The sequence below is a fragment of the Urocitellus parryii genome, chromosome 10 (genome assembly GCF_045843805.1).
Source record: "Urocitellus parryii isolate mUroPar1 chromosome 10, mUroPar1.hap1, whole genome shotgun sequence".
NCBI lineage: Eukaryota > Metazoa > Chordata > Mammalia > Rodentia > Sciuridae > Urocitellus > Urocitellus parryii.
The window spans coordinates 56,148,762-56,174,693 of NC_135540.1; the positions used below are offsets into that span (position 1 = coordinate 56,148,762).

The 25,932-nt window shown below is 35.3% G+C and overlaps 1 protein-coding gene across 6 annotated transcripts in view; it reads left to right on the forward strand.

The window, feature by feature from the left end:
- Sec24b (SEC24 homolog B, COPII component) overlaps positions 1-25,932 on the forward strand; it is an 82,590-nt gene that overhangs the window by 9,390 nt on the left and 47,268 nt on the right. For 5 of the 6 annotated variants that reach the window (XR_003299943.2, XM_026379528.2, XM_026379529.2 and 2 more), the window contains exons 2-3: positions 12,192-12,956; positions 20,888-21,061. Coding sequence is in view for 5 of the 6 variants with exons in the window: in XM_026379528.2 (XP_026235313.2) it covers positions 12,192-12,956; positions 20,888-21,061 (939 nt within the window). In the remaining variant the exon portion in view is untranslated. Of the gene's footprint in view, positions 1-12,191; positions 12,957-20,887; positions 21,062-25,932 lie in introns of those variants that run through there. The other variant, XM_077803618.1, reaches the window with a different exon arrangement.

Sequence of the window (25,932 nt, forward strand, 5' to 3'; positions counted from 1 at the left end):
GATGCAGAAATATTTGGTGATTTTTTTTATTAGACTTGATAATTTTCAAAATATAGTAATTGTTTTCCTGAGCCAGCAACCAGGTCTTGAAGCAGTATTAAGCCAGAATTCACTTGTAGGGTTAGAGAATATTTTTCTAAAGGAAGAGCTGAGCTGAAATCTGAACAGTGAGTTAAGAGTCAGGCAGATGAAGGAGGAAGAGAGAATTTTGGAAGGATCTTTGCAGAGTAAGAACCCATAAGAATACTCAGAGGTGAGAAGCCAATTCGGTGGTGGTGCACGCCTGTAATCCCAGCAATTTGGGAGGTGAGGCAGGAAGATTGTGAGTTCAAAGCCAGTCTTACCAACTTAGTGAGACCCCCAAACAACTTAGACCCTCTATCTAAATAAAATAATTTAAAAAGGGCTGAGGATGTGGTTTAGTGGTTAAGCACCCCTAATCCCTGGTACCAAAAGAAAAAAAAGAAAGAAAAGATTTAGAGATGAGAAGGCTTGGCTTGAAAATACTAGTGTAATAAGAATGTATAAGGGAGGGGGCATGGACATTATTATCCAAAGTACATGCATGAAGACATGAATTCGTGTGAATGTACTTTGTATACAACCAGATGTGAAAAATTGTGCTCTATATGTGTAATATTAGAATTATAATGCATTCCCCTAAAAGAAAAAGAATGTATATAGAGCTATTATTCTCAGCCTTTTCATATTTGCAATTACTTTAGTGCTAACATTTTTATTGGCATTACTGAAATAATTAAGCTTTGAATATATGTGTATGAATATGTGTGTGTGTGTGTGTGTGTGTGTATTTAAAAAACCAAGTTTCAGGAAAGTATCACATATTCACTTAAGCCTTTAACAAAGTAAAACTGTATTGTGCCCAGATCAACCTCTTGCATTTTCTCACCAGCTTACCAGCTGTTTGCCTACATGTCAGCAAGCATCCTTAGTTGTAGCAAAACTAAGTGAAGGAGTGGTGAGCTATGAAGCAGGAGAGTTAAGCAGATCAAACAGATCAGCAAGGGCTGATGATGAATATGAGTGAATGTGAATGAATACAAAATTGTATTCATTTTCTATTTGCTGCTGTAACAAATTGCCACAAATTGATGGTTTAAAGCATGTGGGTTAGAAGTCCAACTGGGCTAAAATCAAGGTATCTGCAAGACTGGATTCCCTTTTGCAGATCTATCGAAGAATCCATGTCTTTGCCTTTTCCAACTTCTAGAAACTGCTTATATTCCTTGGCCCACACAACCCATTTTCTCCATGTTTAAAGCCAGGAACGTTTAAATTCTCCCTGGGAATTCCCTCTGACTCTCTTCTGCCTCCCTTTTCTACTTTTAAGGAGTCTTGTGATTATATGAGCCCACCTGGATAATCTCAGTATTTTAAAGTCAGCTGATTAAGAATCTAATAACATCTACAGCCTTACTTCCCCTTAGCCAAGTAACCTCATGTATTCACAAGTTTCAGAGAGTAGGACTTAGGTCTTACAGGCCATATTAAAGAATTTGAATTTTTCTCCATAGTCAGAAGGCACCATTAGAAAGCTTTAAACAAGGAAGCAGTAATTGGATTTGCTTTTTAGGAAAATCACTCTATGTTTAGGGTAGTCATTTGTTTTAAGAGATTAAGTTTGTGAAATACAACTAAACTAGATTTATTTTTTTTATTTAATTTTTAAAATTTCACCAAGTTTTCCATGAATGTCTTTTTTCTGTTCTGGGATCCAGTTCAGGATAACATGTTGAATTTAGTGGTCATGTCTCCTGTATTCCTTTAGTCTGTGACAGTTTCTTGGTCTTTTATTTTTTATTTTTTGGTACTGGGGATTGAACTCGGGGGTACTCAACCACTAAGCCACATCTCCTGCCCTATTTTGCATTTTATTTAGAGAGAGGGTCTCACTTAGTTGCTTAGTGCCTCCTTCTTGCTGAGTCTGGCTTTGAACTTTCGATCCTCCTGCTTAAGCCTCCTGAGGGGCTGGGATTACAGGTATGTGCCACTGTGCCTAAGCCTCCCAAGAGGCTGGGATTACAGGTGTGTGCCCACTGTGCCTGACTTTTATTTTTTATGACCTTGATAGTTTGAAGAATATTGCCTAGGAGTTTTGTTTTTAATCCTTTATTTTGGATTTGCTAATGTTTGTAATTACATTAGGGGTGAGTTATGAATTTTTAGGAAGAATGTCATGGAGGTGACATCATATCAGTTTTGCACATCAGCTTTACTTTTTTTCTTTTAAGCTGGTCATGTTAACCTTGGATACTTATTTAAGTAGGTATTATAACTCAGGCTGTTATAACAAAATACTATGGATTGGGTGCCTTAAAAACAAGATACATTTATTTTCTATAGTTCTGGAGATTAGAAGTCTAAGGTCAAGGTGGCTGCATGGTTACATTCTGGCAAGGGCCTACCTTTCCATCTTGTTGCTTTGTGCTCACATGGCCTTTCTTTGATGTATGTACATGGAAAGATTTCTCTTATAAGTTCACTAATTCCATTATGATTGTCATACCTTCATAACCTAATCAAAACCCACTCGCCTCCCTAATATCATCAAATTAAGTATTAGGGATTCAACATAATTGGGGAGGGGAGAACAAACATTCAGTCCATAGGGGTTTGCCTGATTCCTCTACTATAAAATTATCATTTTCTTTTCCAAGTGTATTCATTAGGACTGACTTGACTTAACTATAGCCTACATTCAAAAGAAAGGAAATTTAACTTCCACTTTTTGGAATGAGGTGTATTAAATGATTTTTTTTGCATGTTAAAATCATCACAGTAATTAGTAAATGTTTTTGGGAAGATACTTTGAAGTTATTCTATTGTTCTATTTTCCCTTAAAATTTATATTAAGTGTGTGTGTGTGTGTATGTGTGTTGTGTTTATAAAAATTTTTTTGTGTGCCAGGGATTGAACAGGAGCACTTAATCACTGAGTCACATCCCCAGGCCTTTTTGTGTTTTATTTAGAGACAGAGTCTCACTGAGTTGCTTAGGGCCTCACTAAATTGCTGAGGCTGACTTTGAACTTGGGATCCTCCTGCCACAAGCTCCTGAGCCACTGGGATTACAGGTCTGTGCCACTGAGCCTGGCAAAATTTTAATAATTTAACCATTACTCAGTGACTTCCTGATGCAGTTATTGCTGTGGAATTCTAATGGCAGTTTTCTTTCCTTTCTTCTGTGTTCATTATTTGAATTTTTCTGTAAGGAAGATTTACCCTGCTAATCCTTTACTTTTTATTTTTTTGGTGGTGCTGGGGATTGAACCTAGAGTCTTGTGCATGCAAGGCAAGCACTCTACCAACTGAGCTGTATCCTCAACCCCCTGCTAATCTCATTTTAACATTTATTCAATCATATGTATTATTGTAAACTTATCCTTTGGATTATAATACTGTTGTTATTTATTTTTGTTTTTCACATTATTCCAACTTTAGCCATTGGGAGCTTTTTCAGGTTGGCTCCTGTGTCCATTTCCCCCATCCTTTTATTTTTTGAGCAGTCATGTCATTCTGCAACTGAAGAGAATTTTACTTGTTCTTTTTAATTGATGTATTTCTTTATTGAAGTAACTAGTAGGTCCTATAAATTTTTGAACAGGAGGGGTAGAAGAGGACATCTTGTTTTCTTCCTTAGGAAGAAGTTTTCCTTTACCATTAAGTGTGATGTTTACCATGGGATTCTAGTAGCTATTCCTTATTATATTGAGAAGGTTTTCTTCTAGGGCCTGGGGATGTAGCTTAATGGTAGAGCACTTGCTTAGCATGCCTAAGGCCCTGTGTTTGATACTAAGCACAGCAGAAAGAAAGAAAGAAAAGCTGATTTTCCTAAGAATTCCCTTCTTTCTTGTTTTTTTGCTGGTACTAGGGATAAGACCCAGGGCCTTGGTAGGCAAATGCTGTACCACTGAGGTATAGTATTAGCTACATTCCACTCCAATTTCTAGTTTATTGAGAGATTTTTTTTTAAATGAATGGATATTGAGTTGTATCTAATGTATTTTTTTTTATCTGTGGTATTATATGGCTTTTCTTCTTAAATCTCTTAATATGATAAATTACTTTGGATGTATTTCAAATGTTGAAGAAGCCTTTCATTCCTGGTATGAACCAGATTGATTATGATGCATTTTACTTTTTTTATTCTACTATATTTTATTTGTTGATATTTTGTTCATGAAAAAAGCTTGCAGCTAAGTTTAACCAGTACTTTTCCACACGATAACCTTCATATTTCAGGATGCAGTTGTTTTAGTCATCTACTTCACTGCTGTGACTAAAGGACACAACCACAACAACTGTAGAGGAGGAAAGGCTCATTTAGGGGCCCAAGGTTTCAGAGGCCTCAATCCATAGACAGTCAACTTTATTCCTCAGGTCTCCAGGTGAGGCAGAAAAACATGGTGGAAGAATGTAGGAGAGTAATCAGCTCACATCATGATCAGAAAGCAGACAGATTTTCACTTGCCAGATATAAACATATACCCCAAAGTCATGCCCCCAATTCCCACCTCTTCCAGCCACACCCTACCACTTCAGTTACTACTCAGTTAATCCCTATCAGGGATTAATTCACTGATTGGGTTAAGATTCTTGCAACCCAATTATTTCTCCTCCGAACCTTCTTGCATTGTCTCATACTTGAGCTTTTGGGAGACACCTCACTTCCAAACCATAATAGCAGTAAGAGTGCTGTGTTCTTATTCCTGCTTTCATCATAGGGAAAATTAAGAAAACGTATACTCCATTGTTGGTACTTAATAAAATTAATATTTTTACTGTGTTATTTAGATCATTCTTAAGGGAAATCAGCCATTTTCTCCCTGTCAGTGCATAGTGTTAAAGAATATGCTAGTAACTAGTACTGCTTGGTCCCACTACTTCAATTTATGCCACAAGTCTAGCATGTTACCCATCATGTATTTTTTTTAATATTTATTTTTTAGTTGTAGTTGGACACAATATCTTTTAATTATTTATTTATTTTTATGTGGTGCTGGGGATCAAATCCAGGGCCCCGCCCTTGCTAGGTGAAGGCTCTACTGCTGAGCCACAACTTCAACCCCCCCATAATGTTTTTTTAATATAATTTGTACAAAGGTTAACACATTGTGGAAGGCAAATGACATGTTAGGACTATTAGAAAAATAGTCTTTACCTGTGGATTCTTTTTGAAGTGATTTTTCCTTTCTTGATGTTATATTCTTGCTTCTTTTGTCAAAAATCATTTGGCAGGCCAGGTATGGTGTCACACAGTCTGTTCCCAGCAACCTAGGAAGCTTAAGGCAGGAGGATTGCAAGTTTGTAGCCTCACCAATTTAACAAGAGCCTGCCTCAAAATAAGAAATATAAAGAATCGGGGATGTTGCCCAGTAGTAGAGTGCCCCATAGCCTCCCCCAATTTAAAAAAATCAGTTGGCAGTAAATAAGTGGATTCTTTATTGTGTTCCATTGTTTTAAGTATCTGTTTTTATGTTAATACCTTACTGTTTTGGTTACTATAGCTTTGTAGTATGTTTTGAAATCAGGTATTGTAATGCCTCCAGCTTTGTTCTTTTTGCTCAGGATTGCTTTGCTATTTTGTGGTTCCACACAAATTTTGGGAATATTTTTACTAGTTCTGCAAAAAAGGTCATTGGTTTTTTGATAGGAGTTAGACTTAATCCATAAATCATTTTTGGTTGGACATTAATTTTTCCAATCCCTAAATGGGATCCTTCCATTTCTGTGTGTGTGTGTGTGTGCGTGCGTGTGCATGCACACGCACGTGCGTTTGTGTGTGTTCTTTTCAGATTCTTTAATTGTGTTTTGTAATTTTCATTGTAGAGATTATTTACTTCCTTAAATTAATTCTTCAGTATTTTGATTTTTTGAAGTTATTGTGAATGGGATTGCTTTCTTCTTGATTTTTCTTAGTAATTTTATTATTCGCATATACAAAAGCTTCTAATGTTTGAGATGCCCTTTTTTCTTGCTTTATTGCTCTAAGATTTCCAATACAGTGCTGAATAAGAATGGTGAAATAGACATTCTTGTCTTGTTTGGAAACAATTTAGGCTTGAATATGTTTTTCTTTATTTGAACATATTTATAACTGTTTTGAAGCTTTTGTTTTACTGAATTCAACTTCTGGGATCTCTTCAATTCTGGGGTCTGCCTGCATTTTTACTGGGCATTTTGTTGTGTCCTTTGTCTACACAGTTAAGCTGTCGACAAGGCACTTGACCCAACAATTGTAACTGATAAGAAGTTACTTTTAGAAAAGTAAAATAAGCTGACACAAAGATTTGCCTACAAATTTATTTTTTGTCACATAGTATAACTTTAAAATTTTAAAACAACCCAAATTGTCAGTAATAAATAATAGATTAATAATAATAAGTGGATTATAATAATAAATCCATGTAATGGAATCCTATTCACATTAAAAATGATGATGGAAAGATATTCATGAACATCATAATGAAGGATTCATGTTAAATTATACCCACTTCTTCTTTACTGAATTGGGCATATATATGCTAAAAGAAAATATTGAATGGTTATGTGTGAGAATGTTAAGAGCAGTTATCTCATGTAGTAAGATTATGGATGAATTTTATTTGCTTACTTTCTGTATCTTTATTTTTAAAAAAATTTCAAAGACGTTTTTTAGTTGTTGATGGACCTTTATTTTATTTGTTTGTGTGTGGTTCTGAGAATCAAACCCAGTGCCTCACACATGCTAGGCAAGCACTCTTCTGAGCTACAACCCCAACCCTCTTTTTTTTTTTTAATTTTTAAAAACAATATCTTTTTAATGTATTTATTTTTATGTGGTGCTGAAGATGGAACCAAGTGCCTCACCTCTGCCTGCAAGCACTGTGCCACTGAGCCACAACCCCAGCTCCTCTGTATCTTTTTTAATGATGAAAAAAATGTATATTTAGAATTAGTCAGCTGGACTCAGTTTAGAGGATCAAATTTTGGCAACCATCAAAGCATAATATTCAGGAGCCAGTTAAACACATGCCTTCTTTTCCCATCAGGATTGACTAGGGTATTGACTTTTGCTGGCCAACATCAGTGCCATAGAGCTTCTGCACAGCCTGTTTGATCTGGAGCTTATTGGCCTTGACATCCACAATGAACACTAGTGTGTTTTTGTCTTCCATCTTCTACATGGCAGACTCAGTAGTCAAGGGGAGCTTAATGATGGCAGAGTGAACAAGCTTGTTTCTCCTGGGGGCACTCTTCCAAGGGCATTTGGGCTGACTCCTGAGCCACAGTGTCTGGGGCCACCAGAATGTGGGTGATGTGTGGACTTTTTTATTTTTATTTTTAATTAATTAATTATTATTATTATTATTATTATTATTTTGGTTGTAGATGCCTTTGAGCCCTGCCTTCTTGGCTTTCAAAGCTTTTGCTTTGCCTGGGATAGAAGCTTCCTTCTCTTTTGATGCCATCTTGGTGAAAAGTGTGACTGTTAATAGCAATTTTTTCAGTAAGATTACAGACAGTTTTTGTCACTTTCTTTTAAAATAATGACCATCACATTTGCAATAAGTAAAATATATCTAAAGTTATTTTTCAAAAACTCAACTACATATATTGCTAATTTATTTTCTCTTCCATATCCATTGTCTCTGTCCATTTTTGCTATATTGAAATAACTCTTTGTGTATGTGTTTGTGTGGTGCTGGGGATCGAACTCAGATCGAATGCAGGCCAGGCAAACACCCTACACTGAGCTACACCCCTAACCTCACCAGTAGTCTTTTAATATGTACCACAAAATCATTTTCAATAGAAAGAAAGATCAGTTTCAATAAATATTACAAAAGAAAGTATTGCCTTTAAAAAAGTTTAACATAATATGTATGTAAATGTGTACAGTGCACTGTGTTGTTATACTCTTAGAAAAACTTGTTGTTATACTCTTAGTTCCTTCCTTCCTAAAAAACAATATTTGGAGGCCTTAGGTAAGCTATGAAAAACAGTTGAAATAGGTACTCTAGAAAAGAATGGAGAGAAAAAAAACCAAAGACTGAATTTTTTTTTTAATGTGTATAAGGAGAGGCAAAAACAACAGAATCATAGACAGGTGTTGTAAAACTGCACTTTTCAATATGGTAGCCTCTAGCCACATTTGAAATTTGGGTAATCTGAATTGAGAAATGCTTTAAGTGTAAAATATACACAATGGAGTTTGAGGAAAAATAAAAAAATGAGATATCTTATTAAGTTTTAAATACTGAATACATGTTAATGTGATATATTTATCTTTTGATTAATTTTAATTACAGTTGCTCCTCCACAAACAGTGGGTTTACATTCCCATAAACATGTCTTGAGTTGAAAATACCACTAGTAGAAAATACATTTAATACATCTTACCTGCAAATATCATAGCTTAGCCTAGTTTACCTTAAGTATGTTGAGAACAGTTATATTAGCCTGTAGTTAGATAAAATTATCTAACACAAAACTATAAAACATAAAAAGTGTCGTAACATAAGTAGTAATAAAGTGTTGAATATTTCATTGTAATTTATTGAATATCAGTATCCAAAGAATGTTGGCCTCACAGTATACTGTAGAGGATTATGTAGCTGACCAGAGCTGTGGTTCCCTGCTGCTGTTCTGCATGGTGAGAGTATCCTACAGTTTGTTACCAGCCCAAGATCAAAATTTGAAGTTCAGTTTCTACTGAATGTATGTGCTTTTGCTCCATGGTCAAGTCAAAAAATCCTAAATAGGGGCCATCAGTTTTCAGATACTTTTTCATACCTTTGGAACATTTAAATTGTGATATTGAGTAAGAAATGGTAAACCTCTACATATGATTAAATATTCTTGCCCCCAAATCTCCCAGAGTACATTTTTTTCTTGAATGGACTGGGAAGTAAAAAGGCTTCCTCTGGTGGGTAATTCACTGATGTTAAATTTTAGCAGATATAACATTTCCACTATTTTTAGAAGAATGACATTTGAATAGTTTGGACATGATGATCATTTCTCTATTTTCAGTTCATTTAGCATGGATGAGGCAAATCAATAATTAAGTGGTAGATATTTAAGTAGATTTTGACTTGGATCTTCTCTTCATTACATTCTCTTCAGAACATTCTACCAGACTGATTTCTGAGACTATAGTGCTAATAGCGTAGTTTACTGAGGTTAAGGTGAAATGAAGAAAATCTATCTTATATATGTAAGTAGGGAGAGGAGGAGAACATTGCTCATTAGTTATTCCCAATAACTATTCCTTTTAAGTAAATAAGTTATTTCAGGTAAACTGTGATTATATAAAATAACCTGTAAGAAAAGTAAATTTTAAACCTAGTAAAATGTTATGTGAATTTTGGGTCTTAGTATTCTTTTTGAAATTATACAGTTGTGGATATTAGTTGTCCTTTAATGCCTGATTATAAATTGTCTTTGTGTTGGCTGTAGAATATGTATTACATGGCCCCAAATGAAGATTCTGCCACATTATTTAGTAGAAATTGAATACAACCAGGAAATGTAAGCTTTATTCTCATTTCTTTTATTTTACTTTTTTATTTTTTTAAATATTTATTTTTTAGTTTTAGGTGGACACACTATCTTTATTTTATTTTTATGTGGTGCTGAGAATCGAACATAGTGCCTCATGCATGCTAGGCAAGCGAGCTACCATTTGAGCCACATCCCCAGTCCCCTTCTCATCTCTTTTATACATTATTATGACAAGGAGCACAACAGTACTTCCTTTGTTTACTTGTGTCAGGGAATTTTAAGCAGTTTATGAATTTTGTTCTTGTTACTGTTTCTTATGGCACAGATACTTATTTCCTTCCCCAGGAGTTTGAAACTAGATCCTAAGATAATTAAGGCATGCCCCAAACACAAAGAAAAGTGGTTGGACCAAGACTAGAATTCCATTGTTGGGATAATTGTCCATTTGCTTGGCTAAAGAAAGCAAGCTGGATTTAATTGTAGTGAGGGGCAGCAGGTTGTTAGTTAAGAGCATGGATTTGAGCTGGTTTTCTTGATTCACATCTGTTACTTCCTAATCATGAAACTTTGTTAAACAGATTACTTCTGAGCCTCACTTAACTTAAAAAGTGGATATGGTAACACTATTTACTTCAGAGAATGGAAGGAGTTTATGTAAAGCATTTAGAATAATGAGTGGCTTATAATATAATCTGTTTAATGAAGGAGGTTTACAAGCATTACAGGAAAACATACATGTATAGTTTTATAATCTTGGAATGTGGAAGGCTTATTAAGTATAATTCAAAGATATATCAAACATAAAGAATGATTTTATTACATAATAATCATGAAAGTATATCAAAAGATACTGTGAACGAAGTTGCAAGAAAATACTTACAACATATAAAGTAGGGCTAATTTTCATTAAGGAGAGTATGCCCTGTAGAAAAAGGGCAAATACAGAGAAAGACAAGAGTCTCAGCATCACTCATGGTTAATTAATGCAAGCTAAAATGTCATATTGGTAAAGATTTAAATATATTTACATTGGGAAGGTGAGGCATTCTTAAGCATCATTGATGGAAGGTTTAAATTGGTAGACATTTTAAGAGAGATTTTTAAACATGGCTTTTTTTTTTTAAGTTGTTGATGAACCTTTATGTGTTTATATGCAGTGCTGAGAATTGAACCCAATCCCTCACACATGACAGGCAAGTGTGCTACTGCTGAGCCAGAGCCACAAGCCCAGCCCAATGTGGCCAATTTTTAAAGCACAAAAACTTTGAATTTCCAGTTTCACTTATAGATAACTTATCCTGCATATTGATCCCAGATGTTAATCCACCCTCTGAAATAAATATTTATCAGTGAGGATTTAGTGTCATATTTATTCAATGAAATATTTCATAGGCTTTAAAAAATAATGCAGATTTACATATACTAACAGAAGGATAGTCAAAATATATTAAGTGAAAAAAGCAAGTTGTGAACTATTATGATTTTATGCAGTTTTAAAAAAATAAATGTCATATATGCTTATATATGGATACATACATGGGTATGCAAAGAAGTACAAAATATCAGCTACTAAAGAGAGGAAGGGATTTTTACTTTATAGTCTTCATTATTTGTATTTTTTTTTTTAAAGCAACAGATGTAATTGTTACTTTTTTTTCTTTTGGCGTCCTGGGATTAAACCCAGGGCTTGTGTATATTAAGCTTGTGTTCTATTGAGCTATACCCCTAGCTTGTTATTTTATAAATAAGAAAAACAAGACTGATACAAAGAGGTTTGAACTCCTTTCATACTGGGTATTAGTTATCTATGGCTGCATTATAAAATCTGCTGAAACTTAGCAATTTAAAACAACAAATGGGGACTGGGGATGTGGCTCAAGTGGTAGCGCGCTCGCCTGGCATGCGTGCGGCCCGGGTTCGATCCTCAGCACCACGTACAAGAGATATGTTGTGTCCGCCAAAAAAAACTAAAATAAATAAATAAATTCTCTCTCTCTCTCTCTCTCTCTCTCTCTCTCTCTCTCTCTCTCTCTCTCTCCCTCTCTCCCTCCCTCCCTCCCCCTCTCCTGTCTCTTAAAAAAAAAAAAATGTTTACATCACAGTCTCTGAGGGACATTAAATTGGGGGTGGTCTGACTTGGTTGTTCTGGATTAGGGTCTCTCTTGAGATTGTAGTCAAGTTGTTAGTTGGGCTTTCATTATTTCAAGACTCTCCGAGTTTGAATAATGTACTTGCAAACTCACTCGAAGTTGTTGGCAGGCCTCAGTTTCTCTTTGGCTGTTGGTCACACAATTCTGTTCCGCACTATATCGCTTCTCCATAGGACTGTTCACAGCTTGACAGATTGCTTCTTTAAGACTAATCCAAGAGAAAGAAAATCAGAAGTCAAGACTGGGCTAATTTGGGAAATGATATCTCCATCTGTGCCTCATTGACCACACAGACCATTCCTTATACATTGTGAGGGAGGACCGTGCAAGATCTGAATAGTAGGAGCAATATGATCATTAGGGTTCTTACCAAAGGCTAGCTACCACAGTAGGTTTGTGACGTATATATCTTTTGTGATAAATTGGGATTATGGAGAAGAAAATTAATTAGGTCAACATTTAGATGAAACTGTTTTAAAATTTAGGTATCTCTTTACATATTCCCATAAATATTTGCTTTTCATTTTTTTTTTCAGGTCCAGCACACAGTCAAATGCAGGTTCCATCTGGGTATGGATTACATCATCCAAACTATATTGCCCCCTCAGGACATTTCCCTCAAGGACCTGGAAAAATGACCTCATTGCCATTGGAGAGCCAGCGTGATGATTACTACTCTGGTCTCTATACAGTACCAACACAAAATGTGGTGACTCCTTGCACAGCAAACCAATCAGGAGCACAGCAGATGTATGGCAGGGGTCCTCCTGCCCCTCACGTTGTGGGATCCACTCCAGGATCTTTCCAAGGTGCTGCATCATCAGCATCCCATTTGTATACGAGTGCCTCCCAGCCATATTCCTCTTTTGTGAATCACTACAATAGTCCAGCCATGTACTCTGTCAACTCTTCTGTTGCTTCTCAGGGATTTCCCTCTACTTGTGGTCATTACGCTATGTCAACTATTTCTAATGCTGTGTATCCTAGTGTTTCATATCCTTCTCTGCCTGCTGGTGATCCATATGGGCAAATGTTTACCTCACAAAATGTTCCGACTGTCAGGCCAGTTAAAGATAATTCATTTCCTGGCCAAAATACAGTTATCAACTACCCATCACCACTTCCACCTCCACCGTCACAGCAGCAGCAGCAGCAACAGCAACAGCAACAGCAACAGCAAAGTCTTTCAGGATATAATACCCTATCATGGTCAGCTCCGGGCCTTCCATCAACCCCAGACAGTCTCATCCGAAACCACACGGGGTCCCTGGCTCCAACCAACAACAACCCGACAAATACTGGTAGGTTGAATGAACAGTTCACCAAACCAATGTTGAAAATCAATGCTTTTTCTGTCAGGTTATTTATGGGAAGGATAAAGATATACTGCTTGGTAGAAATTTTGGCAGCAAACTCACCATTACAGTGCATTTGGTTTATTTTTTTGTGGTATTTTACTGCATCTCCCTGAACCTTTCTGCCTTACCATTTACAATTAGCCACCCAGCTGTCTTCCTTGTATAGCCTGGTTCCTTCCTCAGGCAGTATTTGCTCATGTGTTATTTGCCTCTGTAATAGTTGTCTTTAATGTGAACCGGGTATGGGGTAAACTGGAAGGGTATATATATATAATGGGTCTTGCTGGCCATTACTTTCTCTTTTCTATGTTCGAGTGGGGCAAGCATGTTTCCATCTAGAGTCCCACTGACATAGAAAAGATGATGCCTGTGACATTACACTGGCTTCCTTAAGTTAACCTCTGTGAGGGACTTTCAAGGAAGATATGTGTTAACACATAAAAGTTGTTTTCTCATTCTCACATGGGTAAATTTGGATGAAGAATGAGGGAGAAATGAGATGCATGAAGAGGACCCTGTTAGTTCGCCTCTCTGACCTTCCTAAATCAAGATATAGTTAAATGTATTGTTTTTAAAATCACATATGTAAGATGTGTATGTTTTTTTAAGTTGGTGTTTTCATAGGTTATTCTCACTTTAATTCAACTCATTAACTTAGAATTTAACAAAGTGTTCTTGAGTCATATGAAAATGCATGCAAAGAACAATAGTTCATAAAACTGTGGTAGTTTTCTGATTTTTTTAAGTTGTTTATCAGTGTTCAGATAGCCATATGGCAAAGGTGTTATGGAAAGGTATTCTTCCCTGGACAATTAGATTATTATTATTTTTTTAAGTATTTATTTATTTATTTTTAGTTGTAGTTGGACACAATACCCCTATTTCGTTTGTTTTTATGTGGTGCTGAGGACCGAACCCAATGCCTCACACATGCAAGGCTGGCACTCTACCACTGAGCTACAGCCCCAGCCCCGACAATTAGATTATTTAAATTTAGGACTTTAATATCAGATCTGAACTATACATTTGAGTTAAGCAAATATCAAAAATATGGTGATGGATACAGTATTCCCCCCCCCCCAGGCAGTTGATATCGTAATATTGAAAACATGGAATAAAAGAGATATTAAATGTTATTTCATTTGCTTCTAGGTACTGATCCCAGGGCCTTTTACCTGTTTAGCAAGCACCCTACCACTGAGCTAACCCTGAGCTCCTTTATTTTATTTTTTATTTTATTTGGTACTGGGAATTAAGCCCAGGAGCATTTAGCCACTGAGTCACATCCCTAGCCCTTTTAATATTTTATCTAGAGACAGGATCTCACTAAGTTGCTCAGGCTGGCTTTGAACTCACGATCCTCCTGCCTCAGCCTCTTGAGCCTCTTGGATTTTAGGCGTGTAACACTGTGCCCAGCCTCAACTCTTTTTTTTTTTTTTTTTTAATATTTTGGAGGGGGAAGTGAACTCTCTATTATTTATTTATTTATTATTTATTTTTTTATGTGATGTTGAGGATTGAACTCAGTGCCTCACATGTTCAAGGCAAGTGCTCTACCACTGAGCCACAGCTCCAGCCCCTCCTTTTTTATTTTCAATTTGTTTTAATTAATTATACATAACAGTAGAATGCATTTTGATACATTGTACACAAATGGAGCACAATTTTTCATACCTGTGGCTGCACATGGTGCAGAGTCACACTAGTAGTGTAGTCATACACATACATAGGCTCAGATCCTTTTTTTGGGTACTGGGGATTGAACTCAGGGACACTCTACCACTGAGGCCTATTTTGTATTTTATTTAGAGGTAAGGTCTCAGTTGCTTAAAGCCTTGCTGTTGCTGAGGCTGGCTTTGAAGTCATGATCCTCCTGCCTTAGCCTCCTGAGCTGCTGGGATTATAGGCGTGTGCCACTGTGTCTGGCTCAGCTCTTTTTTAATATTTATTTTGAAATAGGGGCTCACTAATTTGCCCAGGCTAGCCTTGAATTTGTGATCCTTTTGCTTTAGCCTCCCTAGTAGCTGGGTTACAGGGATGTGATGCGACTTCTCTTTTTTTTTAGTTGTAGTTGGACACAATATCTTTATTTTATCTATTTATTTTTATGTGGTACTGAGGATCAAATCTTGCGCCTTGCACCTGCTAACTGGGTCAGCTCTACCGCTGACCCACTACCCCAGTCCCCCCACTTGTCTTTTGAAGAAAGCCTATTAATGCATTGTAATTCAGCACTATAATTTCAGATTATTTTATTAAAAAGTCTACTCCAAATATGTATGTTTGGGTGCTGTGTTTAGTTGTTAACTTGGGCCAAACTTTAAACTAGTGTTTAAAAGGTGTCATTTCATTAGGCCATTTTAAAATAGTCAACTGTCCCTATATGGGACTCTCTAGTACAATCAAATAATCTAGTACAGAAATTATTTTTAAAGTTTGAGGTGGAATTGCTTGATACTTGAGTGTGTGACTTTAGGATATAAAGATTACCCCCCTATTTTTTGATACTACAGATTGAAACCAGAGGCACTCTACCTCAGCTACAATCTCAGTTCCTTTTTTAATTTTTATTTCTTTTTTTGAAATAGGGTCCTGCTAAGTTGCTAACACTAGCCACAAACTTGTTATTCTACTGTCTCAGCCTCCTGAGTTTCTGGGATTATGGGCATGTGTCAGCATGCCAGTTCATAATGTTATCCATTTTTGACAAGCTAAATAAATACCAGAACTCTGTAAACTAATTTAATATCATTCTCTTTAGTTTAATTTTAGTATCTCTTTGTTTTGAAAAGCACATAATTTAAAAAATTAACAAGATAAATTTTATTGCCAAGATGTAGAATTTTACCAGAAAAATTATGTTGATTAAAATAAATTATTTTGAAATTTTTTCTTAATAAAATTGCATATGGATAGCATAATTATAAAATTTATAGTGTCTGACTGATGTCAATGTACTATGCACAGAAAACATTCATAAAGTTTTTGTTTAAAAATAATAAACATTTATATAATCTTTGTATAAAAGTCCACTATATATATGACACTAAGATACAGTCATCGATGTTAATATTATATTCATTATCTCTAATTGATGATATACCTGAGGAAAAGCAAAATAAATACTGTGTAGGAGATAATTATCTGGACAAAGAAAGAAATTAGAAATAAATAAGTTAGGAAAAAATTAGGCTCATTGGGGAAATGTTCATGAAAAATAGAAATAGTAGAGCATAAATTGTTATTTTTAGCTTTGGAAATTGGTGAGATTATAGAGAGTGAGATCGGAGTAACATAATTTTGCTCCTTCAGAGTCCTATTCTTTCAGTTTTTCTAAGCTACTATTAAACCTTCTTATGTCTTCTCAACTTGGTTCCTAGCACTTCTAAATTTTTCTACATATACTCCTCCAAGCTTAAACGATGAGTGAGATCCATCTTCATGATCACTTCCTGCAGAATTTGGATTTATCATTCTCCCTTCTTCTATATGTCAGTTTCTCAGTTTCTCTTGTGCTGTGACATTGAATAGGTGAATAGGTAGGAGGAATTAATGGAGGAAAATTTATTCTTGGTCCAGTCTGCAGCCATCAAAGGTTTATAAACAAGATGATATCACTGTCAGATTTGTGTTTCAAACTTTCTTCTATGAGCAGGGTGGTATAGATGCGTAGAGGAGGAAGAATCTAGAGCTGGAAGACAAGCTAGAAGGAATTACTACAGTTATTCAGGTGGAGCATGACAACTTGGTCTGGGAATGGTTTAGACAAAGGACAGATCACAGAGATGACCTCAAAGATTTGTTGGTATAGTTTATGAAGAAAATGGAAGAATAAAAGGTGACTTAAAATTTCTATCTTAAAGAATTTGAATGAGTGGTAATACTATTAACTGAGAATTTATTTAATCTCTCCTAGTTCCTAAAGAATTTTAATCATAAGTACTTAAAATAGGGTTTATTTTCTGGTGTTAAGGAGTATTCTTTTGAGATGTTGGCCAGATATCTAATCCATATATATATATATAAATATATATATATATAAAACGTATGAGGGTTAGAATTCTAAGTAAATTTATAAAGAACTAAGGAGCTACTAACTAAAGAACCACCTTAGTTATGAGAAAAAGACAAGATTTATTCTTTTTTTTTTTTTAAAGAGAGAGTGAGAGAGGAGAGAGAGAGAGAGAGAATTTTTTTAATATTTATTTTTTAGTTCTCGGCGGACACAACATCTTTGTTGGTATGTGGTGCTGAGGATCGAACCCGGGCCGCACGCATGCCAGGTGAGCGCGCTACCGCTTGAGCCACATCCCCAGCCCAAGATTTATTCTTAAATCACGATTTCTTTCTCAGAATACCCCATAAACGAAACAGTACTTTAGCAATTCACTTTGCATAGTGCCAGTTTTATATATTGTGATTCTGTCAAATTCCCTTTATGAAAGGAGCAACTTCTTGTTGGTATGTTTTTCTCCTTAATGTTGGTAGGTCTTATCTCCATCCAGCAAATGTTTGAAAGCCAACTATGTGCCAGGGTTTGTTCTAGTGTTGGGAGGTAAAATAGTAAAAAGACTTGATTTACTTCCCACTTGGGGAAGTAAACATTATTTTGATGCACAAGTCAATATAAAATGGCCATTAAGTGATATGAAGCAGGGGTTTATCATACTTAGAGAGCTAACTTTAGGTGCATTTTGCCTGTTAGTCATGAAACTTAAGGAAGTTTTCTGAGGAAGCCATGTTTTAGCTGTAATCCAAGAGTTCAGTTCACCATGTAATAAAATAAATTGCAGGTGAATAATACTTAAATGTAAAAAGGTAAAGCTTTATAATTCTTCCGAGAAAATATAGAAGATTATTGCTAGAACCTTGGAATAGGGAAAGATTTCTTAGATAATATGATAGCCATAAAGGGTAAACATGATAAAGTCAACAACAAAGAAAATGAAAAGATAAGCTGTGAAATGGGAGAAAAAACAACTTATACTTTTTTTCCGGAATATACAAATGACATACAAATTAATATAGAAAAGACAACAAACAATAGAAATATACATAAACAGGCATTTTCATAGAAGATGAAATGAAACATACTCAACTTTAATAATTGGAGGAAAGCAAATTAAAACGAGCATGGGCTGTCTTATACTTGGTGTCAGATTGGTAAGAATTTGAAAGTCTGACCATACTAAGGGATGGGAAGTAATAGCAAACTCTTAGACACTGTTGATAGGAGGGTATATTGGTCAATATTTTAGGAACACTTGACATTAGTGAAATGGAAAATAACCCCACCCTAAAACACAGCTGTCCCTCTTCTGTATACTCAGGAGGAATCCTCTTCAAACTTTGTGCATGTGAATTACCTGAGGTCTTATTAAAATGCAGGTGTTGATTTACTTGATTAACTGGGTCTAGTACCATCTGACTGAAAATTCTAAAAATTCTACATGTCTAACAAGCTTCTGTGTGAAGTGTTGCTAATCCACAGATCACATTTTGATAGGAAAGCCTGAGAGCACACTTCTTACTTTAGATGTATAGCACGTATGGCAAATAACATGCTTAGTGCATGGGGTTAAAGAGACTGATCTGCTTTCTAGGATGAAAGCCTCATTTCCCACAAGCTGCCCCCAGAGCTTAAAGATTCAGTTTCTTCTGCACACCTCCGCCTATTCAAGCCACAGCGTGTACACACAGAAACTGTGGTAGAGAAACTTGCACATCTGCACTAGGGACTTGGTTCACTGCTGTGCTGTATGAAAACAAAAAATTGGAAACAACCTAAAAGGCTTTTATAGTGGAATGGATAAATATGTTTTTTTGCAGTGGACTTCTGAACACGAGTGAAAATGATGAAATAGAGTTATATTTATTAATTCAAATGAATCCCAGAAATATAACATAGGAAGTCTTAGAGGAATACATGCAGTATGCTATTGTTATAAAGTTAAAAAGCAAGCAGAAATAATGTTTAGGGATAGTTGTATGTGTGGCAAATTATTTACAAAGTAAAGCAAAAAACAGTAACCAGTTCTGGGCAGTGGGGACAGGGCATTCCTTGTATGAGGAGCATACTGAGAACTTCAATAGAATTGGGAATGTTTTATCTTCAAAGTTGGATGTTAAGTTAGGAATATTTCTTTTATATGCTTTGATAGACATGTGGAAATATATATGTGTGTGTATATGTATTTACATGTGCAGGTACATACACCTAATTATACGTGATTACGTCTTAGTTTGATCTTGCATGCTCTTAAATATTTTAATCTGCCTGTTACACGTGAAGTTTAATGATACCAGTTATCCATCTCTGGTTTAAGACAACAGTGATGTAATTTTTCAGTGTTCTGCAGGTTGGCTGGGCAGTTCCTCTGCTGGTTTTTCTTAAGTTCCCTCTTGTGTCTTCACTTAGCTGGAGGGTTCACTAGGCTAGATCCTAGATGGCTTCCTTTACAAGTCTAGCAATGGTACCTACTCTTTACTGGGGCACTCACATTTTTTTTTCCATGTGACTAGATCATCTTCCTTATGTGATGGTCTGTACAGCATTTTATCAGCAGAAAAGCTGGAAGGCCTCTTGAAATAAGGTTGGGACCGCACAGTTTTACTCCTGTGCGGAGTAACATTCTGTGGAGTAAAGCCAGTCACGAGGTTAGCTCCAATTCAAGGGGTGGGAAAACAGACTCTGCCTTGATGAAAGGAATTGCACTATATTGTGACAATGTTTTCAGTTTCCCATAATGACAGTCTTCCTAACTAAAATTGGTGAAGCAATCTGCCTATTTAGACTACCTTCTCACCTCCTTTTCTTTCTCCTACATATTTTTTATGAAATATAAACATTTTGTTCTGTCACCACATTCCTATACTGTTTTAGTCTCAGACCTAAATTTGTTTACATATATACATCATCTTTATATGTACATACATATGTGCATTTATATTTATGCATACAGATACACATATATGTGTGCTTTTATTCAATATATAGTTACTACTTACCACTACTCTTTTACCATGGGTTTTTCAGTTATCTCTTGGTTGGACTGTCTTAAAGATTATCCTAAAGGTCAGTGTTTTTCATCTAGGGACAATAATTTTGCCCCCTTAGTAGACATTTGGTAATCTAAACTATTGTAAAAGCTACTATTAATTAAGTGTACTTCATTCCAGGAGCCCAATCTAGTGTTATGGTGAGGCCCTTACTTTGGTGCATGTGAAATAAGGCATCTGGTTAGAAAGACAACTGAGAAGTGGCAGTTTACAATGCAAAATGAAATCTGAGCTAATGCTAGAAGGATTTATGGATTTCAGAGAACACATTACTGCTGTAAACTTTATTCATTTTCTTACCTGAGACACCATTGTAGAGTACACTAATTTTTAGTGTACTAATGGTTCATTAGTTAAAGAAAAGGTGTTTGGGGTTCATTTTCTTTAAGAATGTAAGGAAACTTGTGGGCTAGGGATGTGGCTCAAGTGGTAGCACGCTCGCCTGGCATGCATGCGGCCCGGGTTCGATCCTCAGCACCACATACAGACAAAGATGCTGTGTCCGCCAAATACTGAAAAATAAATATTAAAGTTCTCTCTCTCTCTCTCCCTCTTTCTCACTCTCTCTCACTCTTTCTTAAAAAAAAAAAAAAGAATGTAAGGAAACTTGTGCAATGTTTTAGGAAAATTGCCATTAAAAATTATTAAAACATTTGGTGAATTTCGAAAAGCTGTTGTTTGGACCACCTTCTTTTCGAAATAATACAAGGTATTTTCTACAAAACTTCAAAAACTCACTAACTGTATTTTGTTAGTAAATTTGCTTTAATATATTTCAAGTTGTTGCTGTGGATAAAATAGTATGTTGTCTTCAGTTGCAGATTCTCTATCCTGTGCTGTTATGCAAAATGTCCAGCCTCGAAAGTCCAGCCCAGTAGTATCCACTGTATTGTCAGGAGCCTCATCAACAAGAATGCCTTCTGCTGCAAAGCACCCAACAGAACCTGTGGCCCCAGTTACTCAGCCATCAGAGCTATTACAGCAGAAAGGTATTTGAGAAATTTGTTATTCAAATGGCTGATTTTAAAAAGTCAAACTATAACCATAATTTATAGAATACATGAAGAAAAATAATTTATAATCTCAACCCAGGCCCAGCTTTTGCATATCAACTTCCAGTTTCTCTTTATGATGATGTATTTTACATAATTAGAATCATACCATTTTGTGTTTTGCTTTTACATTTATTAAATTATTCAGTTCTTCATATATATTTTTTAGCCATATTCATGACTAATAACCCATTATGTTGATATATTAGGATTTACTAATTCATCATTCTATCATGTGATAGTTTTCCTTTTTTTTCCCCTTAAGGTTGGTATAAGTGACAGGCAATAAAATGTTGATTCTGTTTCCACACATACAATTTTCTTTTGGAAGGTTTTTTGGTCACTTTCTATCTAGCTAAAATTCCAGAGTATTGATGTTTCAGGTTAATATGCTCTATTTTTCATTGGATCAAAGGTCAAATGCTCTATTTTTCCTTTGACCAGATATTTTCAGGAATCTGTAGTTTGTATTTCCAGAGCAACCATTATAGTATTTTAAGGACTGTTTTATGTAATGACAGCTTCCAGCCTTGATTATGAAGAACCCTTCTATTATATTCTGAAACTCAAAAAAAGAAAAAGCATCATAAATTTGTAGATTGATCTATGAAGTGTTTATGTGGTCAAAAGAGGTCTTTCCATCAATCAGATTATACATTATACGTATTCTTATTTGGTTTTAAAGGAAAACCAACTGCAATACAAAAAAATGATTATTGATTCCCAAAGTCAGTGCTTGTACTGAAAATAGAATCTAGTTTTTATAAGCATTTGCCTTCAAAGTAAAGGGCTGGTAGGAATATTTTGCTTATAATGAGTAGAAAAACCTTGAGGGTAGATAAAAACCCTAAGTAAATGAGTGGTGTTTTTTTCCATATCTTTTTTTTTTAATTGTTGGTAGTTCAAAACATTACATCTATTTTGATATATTTCACAGTTTGATTCAAAAGGGTTATGAACTCCCATTTTTACCCCGTATACAGATTGCTGAATCACATCAGTTACATCAATTACATTTCCATTGATTTACATATTGCCATTCTAGTGTCTGATGAATTCTGCTCTCTATCCTATTCTATACTATCCCCCCTCCCCTCCCCTCCCCTCTTCTCTCTCAACCCCCTTTACTGTAAAACACTTCTTCCACTTGTATTATTCTTTCCTTACCCCTCACTTCCTCTTGTATGTAATTTTGTATAACCCTGAGGATCACCATCCCTTTCCATGCAATTTCCCTTCTCTCTCCCTTTCCCTCCCCCCTCTCATCTCTATTAATGTTGATCTTCTTCTCCTGTTCTTCGTCCCTACTCTGTCCTTAGTTACTTCCCTTATATCAAAGAAGTCATTTGGCATTTGTTTTTTAAGGATTGGCTAGCTTCACTTAGCATAATCTGCTCTAATGCCATCCATTTCCCTCCAAATTCTATGATCTTGTCGTTTCTTAATGCAGAGTAATACTCCATTGTGTATAAATGCCACATTTTTTTTATCCATTCATCTATTGAAGGGCATCTAGGTTGGTTCCACAATCTTGCTATCGTGAATTGTGCTGCTATGAACATCGATGTAGCAGTGTCCCTGTAGCATGCTCTTATTAGGTCTTTGGGGAATAGACCGAGAAGGGGAATAGCTGGGTCAAATGGTGGTTCCATTCCCAGCTTTCCAAGAAATCTCCATACTGCTTTCCAAATTGGCTGCACCAATTTGCAGTCCCACCAACAATGAACCAGTGTACCCTTTTCCCCACATCCTCGCCAACACTTGTTGTTATTTGACTTCATAATGGCTGCCATTCTTACTGGAGTGAGATGGTATCTTAGGGTGGTTTTGATTTGCATTTCTCTGACTGCTAGCGATGTTGAGCATTTTTTCATGTACTTATTGATTGATTGTATGTCCTCCTCTGAGAAGTGTCTGTTCAGGTCCTTGGCCCATTTGTCGATTGGGTTATTTGTTGTCTTTTTGTCTAATTTTTTGAGTTCCTTGTATACTCTGGATATTAGGGCTCTATCTGAAGTGTGAGGAGTAAAGATTTGTTCCCAGGATGTAGGCTCCCTACTTACCTCTCTTATTGTTTCTTTTGCTGAGAAAAAACTTTTTAGTTTGAGTAAGTCCCATTTGTTAATTCTAGTTGTTAACTCTTGCGCTATGGGTGTCCTATTGAGGAATTTGGAGCCCGACCCCACGGTATGTAGATCGTATCCAACTTTTTCTTCTATCAGACGCCGTGTCTCTGTTTTGATATCAAGTTCCTTGATCCATTTTGAGTTAACTTTTGTGCATGGCGAGAGAAAGAGATTCAGTTTCATTTTAATGCAAATGGATTTCCAGTTTTCCCAGCACCATTTGTTGAAGATGCTATCTTTCCTCCATTGCATGCTTTTAGCCCCTTTATCAAATATAAGATAGTTGTAGTTTTGTGGATTGGTTTCTGTGTCCTCTATTCTGTACCATCCATATCTTTCTTGAATATTGATGGCTGTCTCCTACTTCTTAAATGTTTCTCCTTTTGACTGTTTACATTGTTCCTTCCAATTTCTTTGCATCTACTGTATTTTTTTTGACCATCTCACTTTAAATGCCATCTGATCATCTTACTATAATTATCATTTTGTAAAACAGTCTACCACTTAACTGTCACAATTATATTTCTTTTTTTAGTAGAAAATAGATTTGGAGAAGGAGCTACCATTTATTGAGCACTTATGTTCCAGATTCTTTGTAATTATCATCTCATTAATCCCTATATTAATCCTTTGACATAGATATACCTGATTTACAGATGAAAAAAGCAAAATTCACAAAGTACCATGCCCATGTCTATAGTTTAATAACTAATAGAGCAAAAGATTTCTAGGCAAGTCTTCTACCCCTGAGTTATACTCACAAGTAAGATTTTTAACTCAAACCTCTCTATATTGTGTTCTTTAAATGTGGCTGGAATATTGTTGTTGTTGGCTATTGACAAACTCTTGATTTACTTAAAATACTTGCTTGAGTAAGAGAGAAAATAATACTGGAGACATGTGAACTGTAGCTTTTATTCTTCCTTTTTCTTAAGTAGGAGCTTGGCCTCTTAGCGTGCTCTTTTTCTTTGGATATCTGCATATATAAGCTTCAATGAATGTTCAAGTTGCAGTCTTCACGAATGGAGCCCCTAGGAATTGTGCAGTGTACCATCAGCATAGGGTATGGCCTAATCTGACTACTAAAATATTAATATAATTTGCCCTCCAAAGTCTCAGTTCTGTATCTGCAGATTTAATCAACCACAGATAGAAACTATTCAGAAAAGATATGTATCTATACTAAATATACTATACTTTTTTTCCTTGTCATTCTTTCTTTTTTTTTTTCTTTTCCTTTTTAGATATACATGACAGAGTGTATTTGACACATACATACATGGAGTATAACTTCCCATTCTTGTGGTTGTACATGATGTGGAGTTACACTGGTCGTGTATTTGTATATGAACTTACAAAAGTTATGTCTTTTTTGTTCGTATCGCCCCCCCTTCCTTTTCTTGTTATTATTTGTAAGTATTATTTCTGAGTATTATTAGGTATTACCATAATCAAAGAGAATTTAAAGTATATAGGAAGTTGTGCATAGATTATATGTAAATAAGATACCATTTCCTATAAGGAACTTTAGCATGCATGGATTTTTATATCACTGACTGGGGGTGCTCCTAAAAACAAATTCCTGCAGACACAAAAGGACAGCTGTACTTAAAACAGTCATTTTATCTTTTAGTTGAGTTGAGTTGTTCTCCCAAAACAACATTTTTTTTTTTTACCATTATTTAGAGGGGAGACTTCACATGTTTACTTGAGTATCACTTAAAAAAAATCTTGCAAAACTACTTAACTACTTGAACAATTTTCAGATAGTCATCTATTTTTTTTTATCAAAAATGTAAGTAGTTTCAGGTAAGCAATTTTGTTGACTTTTAAAACTTATCTACTGAAATGATATTCACAATCATCTTTATAAAAGTACCCTAATGAACTCTTCTTTAACATTTATATTTTTTCCTTTTTTAAAAAAATTCGTATCCCTTTCCCTGAATATAATCATATATTATTGAGCCAGAAACTCTTTTATCATTCTGTTACATTCTGCCACAATACATAAATTGAAATTTAAAAATCTGCTTCATTTTCTATGAACATAAGTCTCTAAATATTATGATTTTTTTCTTTTGGATTAAGCTGTCATTATAATTTTTATCATATAGTTGATTCTAACAGTCTAAACATCATGAGTTTTGATATTATTAATTATTTATATTTTTATTGGAAATACATCCTTCAGTGAGATGAATGGCCTTCCCCAGTCTCCACCAGAGCTTTGTATCTGGGTTAATATGATTCGTTGTTAGAATAGATAGGGTTCAGATTAACTTCATTCCTAGTTTACATTTTTATATATATAATTAATTAATGAGAAACTTTGTTCATATAAATAAGAATGGTATTGGAAGACTTTTTCATATTTTTAATCTTTTTAGTATTCTGTTACATGTCAGAAATTGTCATTTGTTAGATTTTATTTTCCAAGTTGTAGATAGTAGTTAATGTTATTGTTATTTTCATGTAACAATTTAAAGTTTATAAATGCCTTTAATATTTTTTATTTTGTTTGCTCATCACATGAAACAGGCAAATCACATTTTGTCTTCACTTTTTCTTTGGTTACACTTTGGACTGAACCCAGGGTGCTCTATGACTAAGCTAAATCCCTAGCCCTTCTTATTTTTTATTTTGAGACAGGGTCTCACTATGCTGCACAGACTGGCTGTG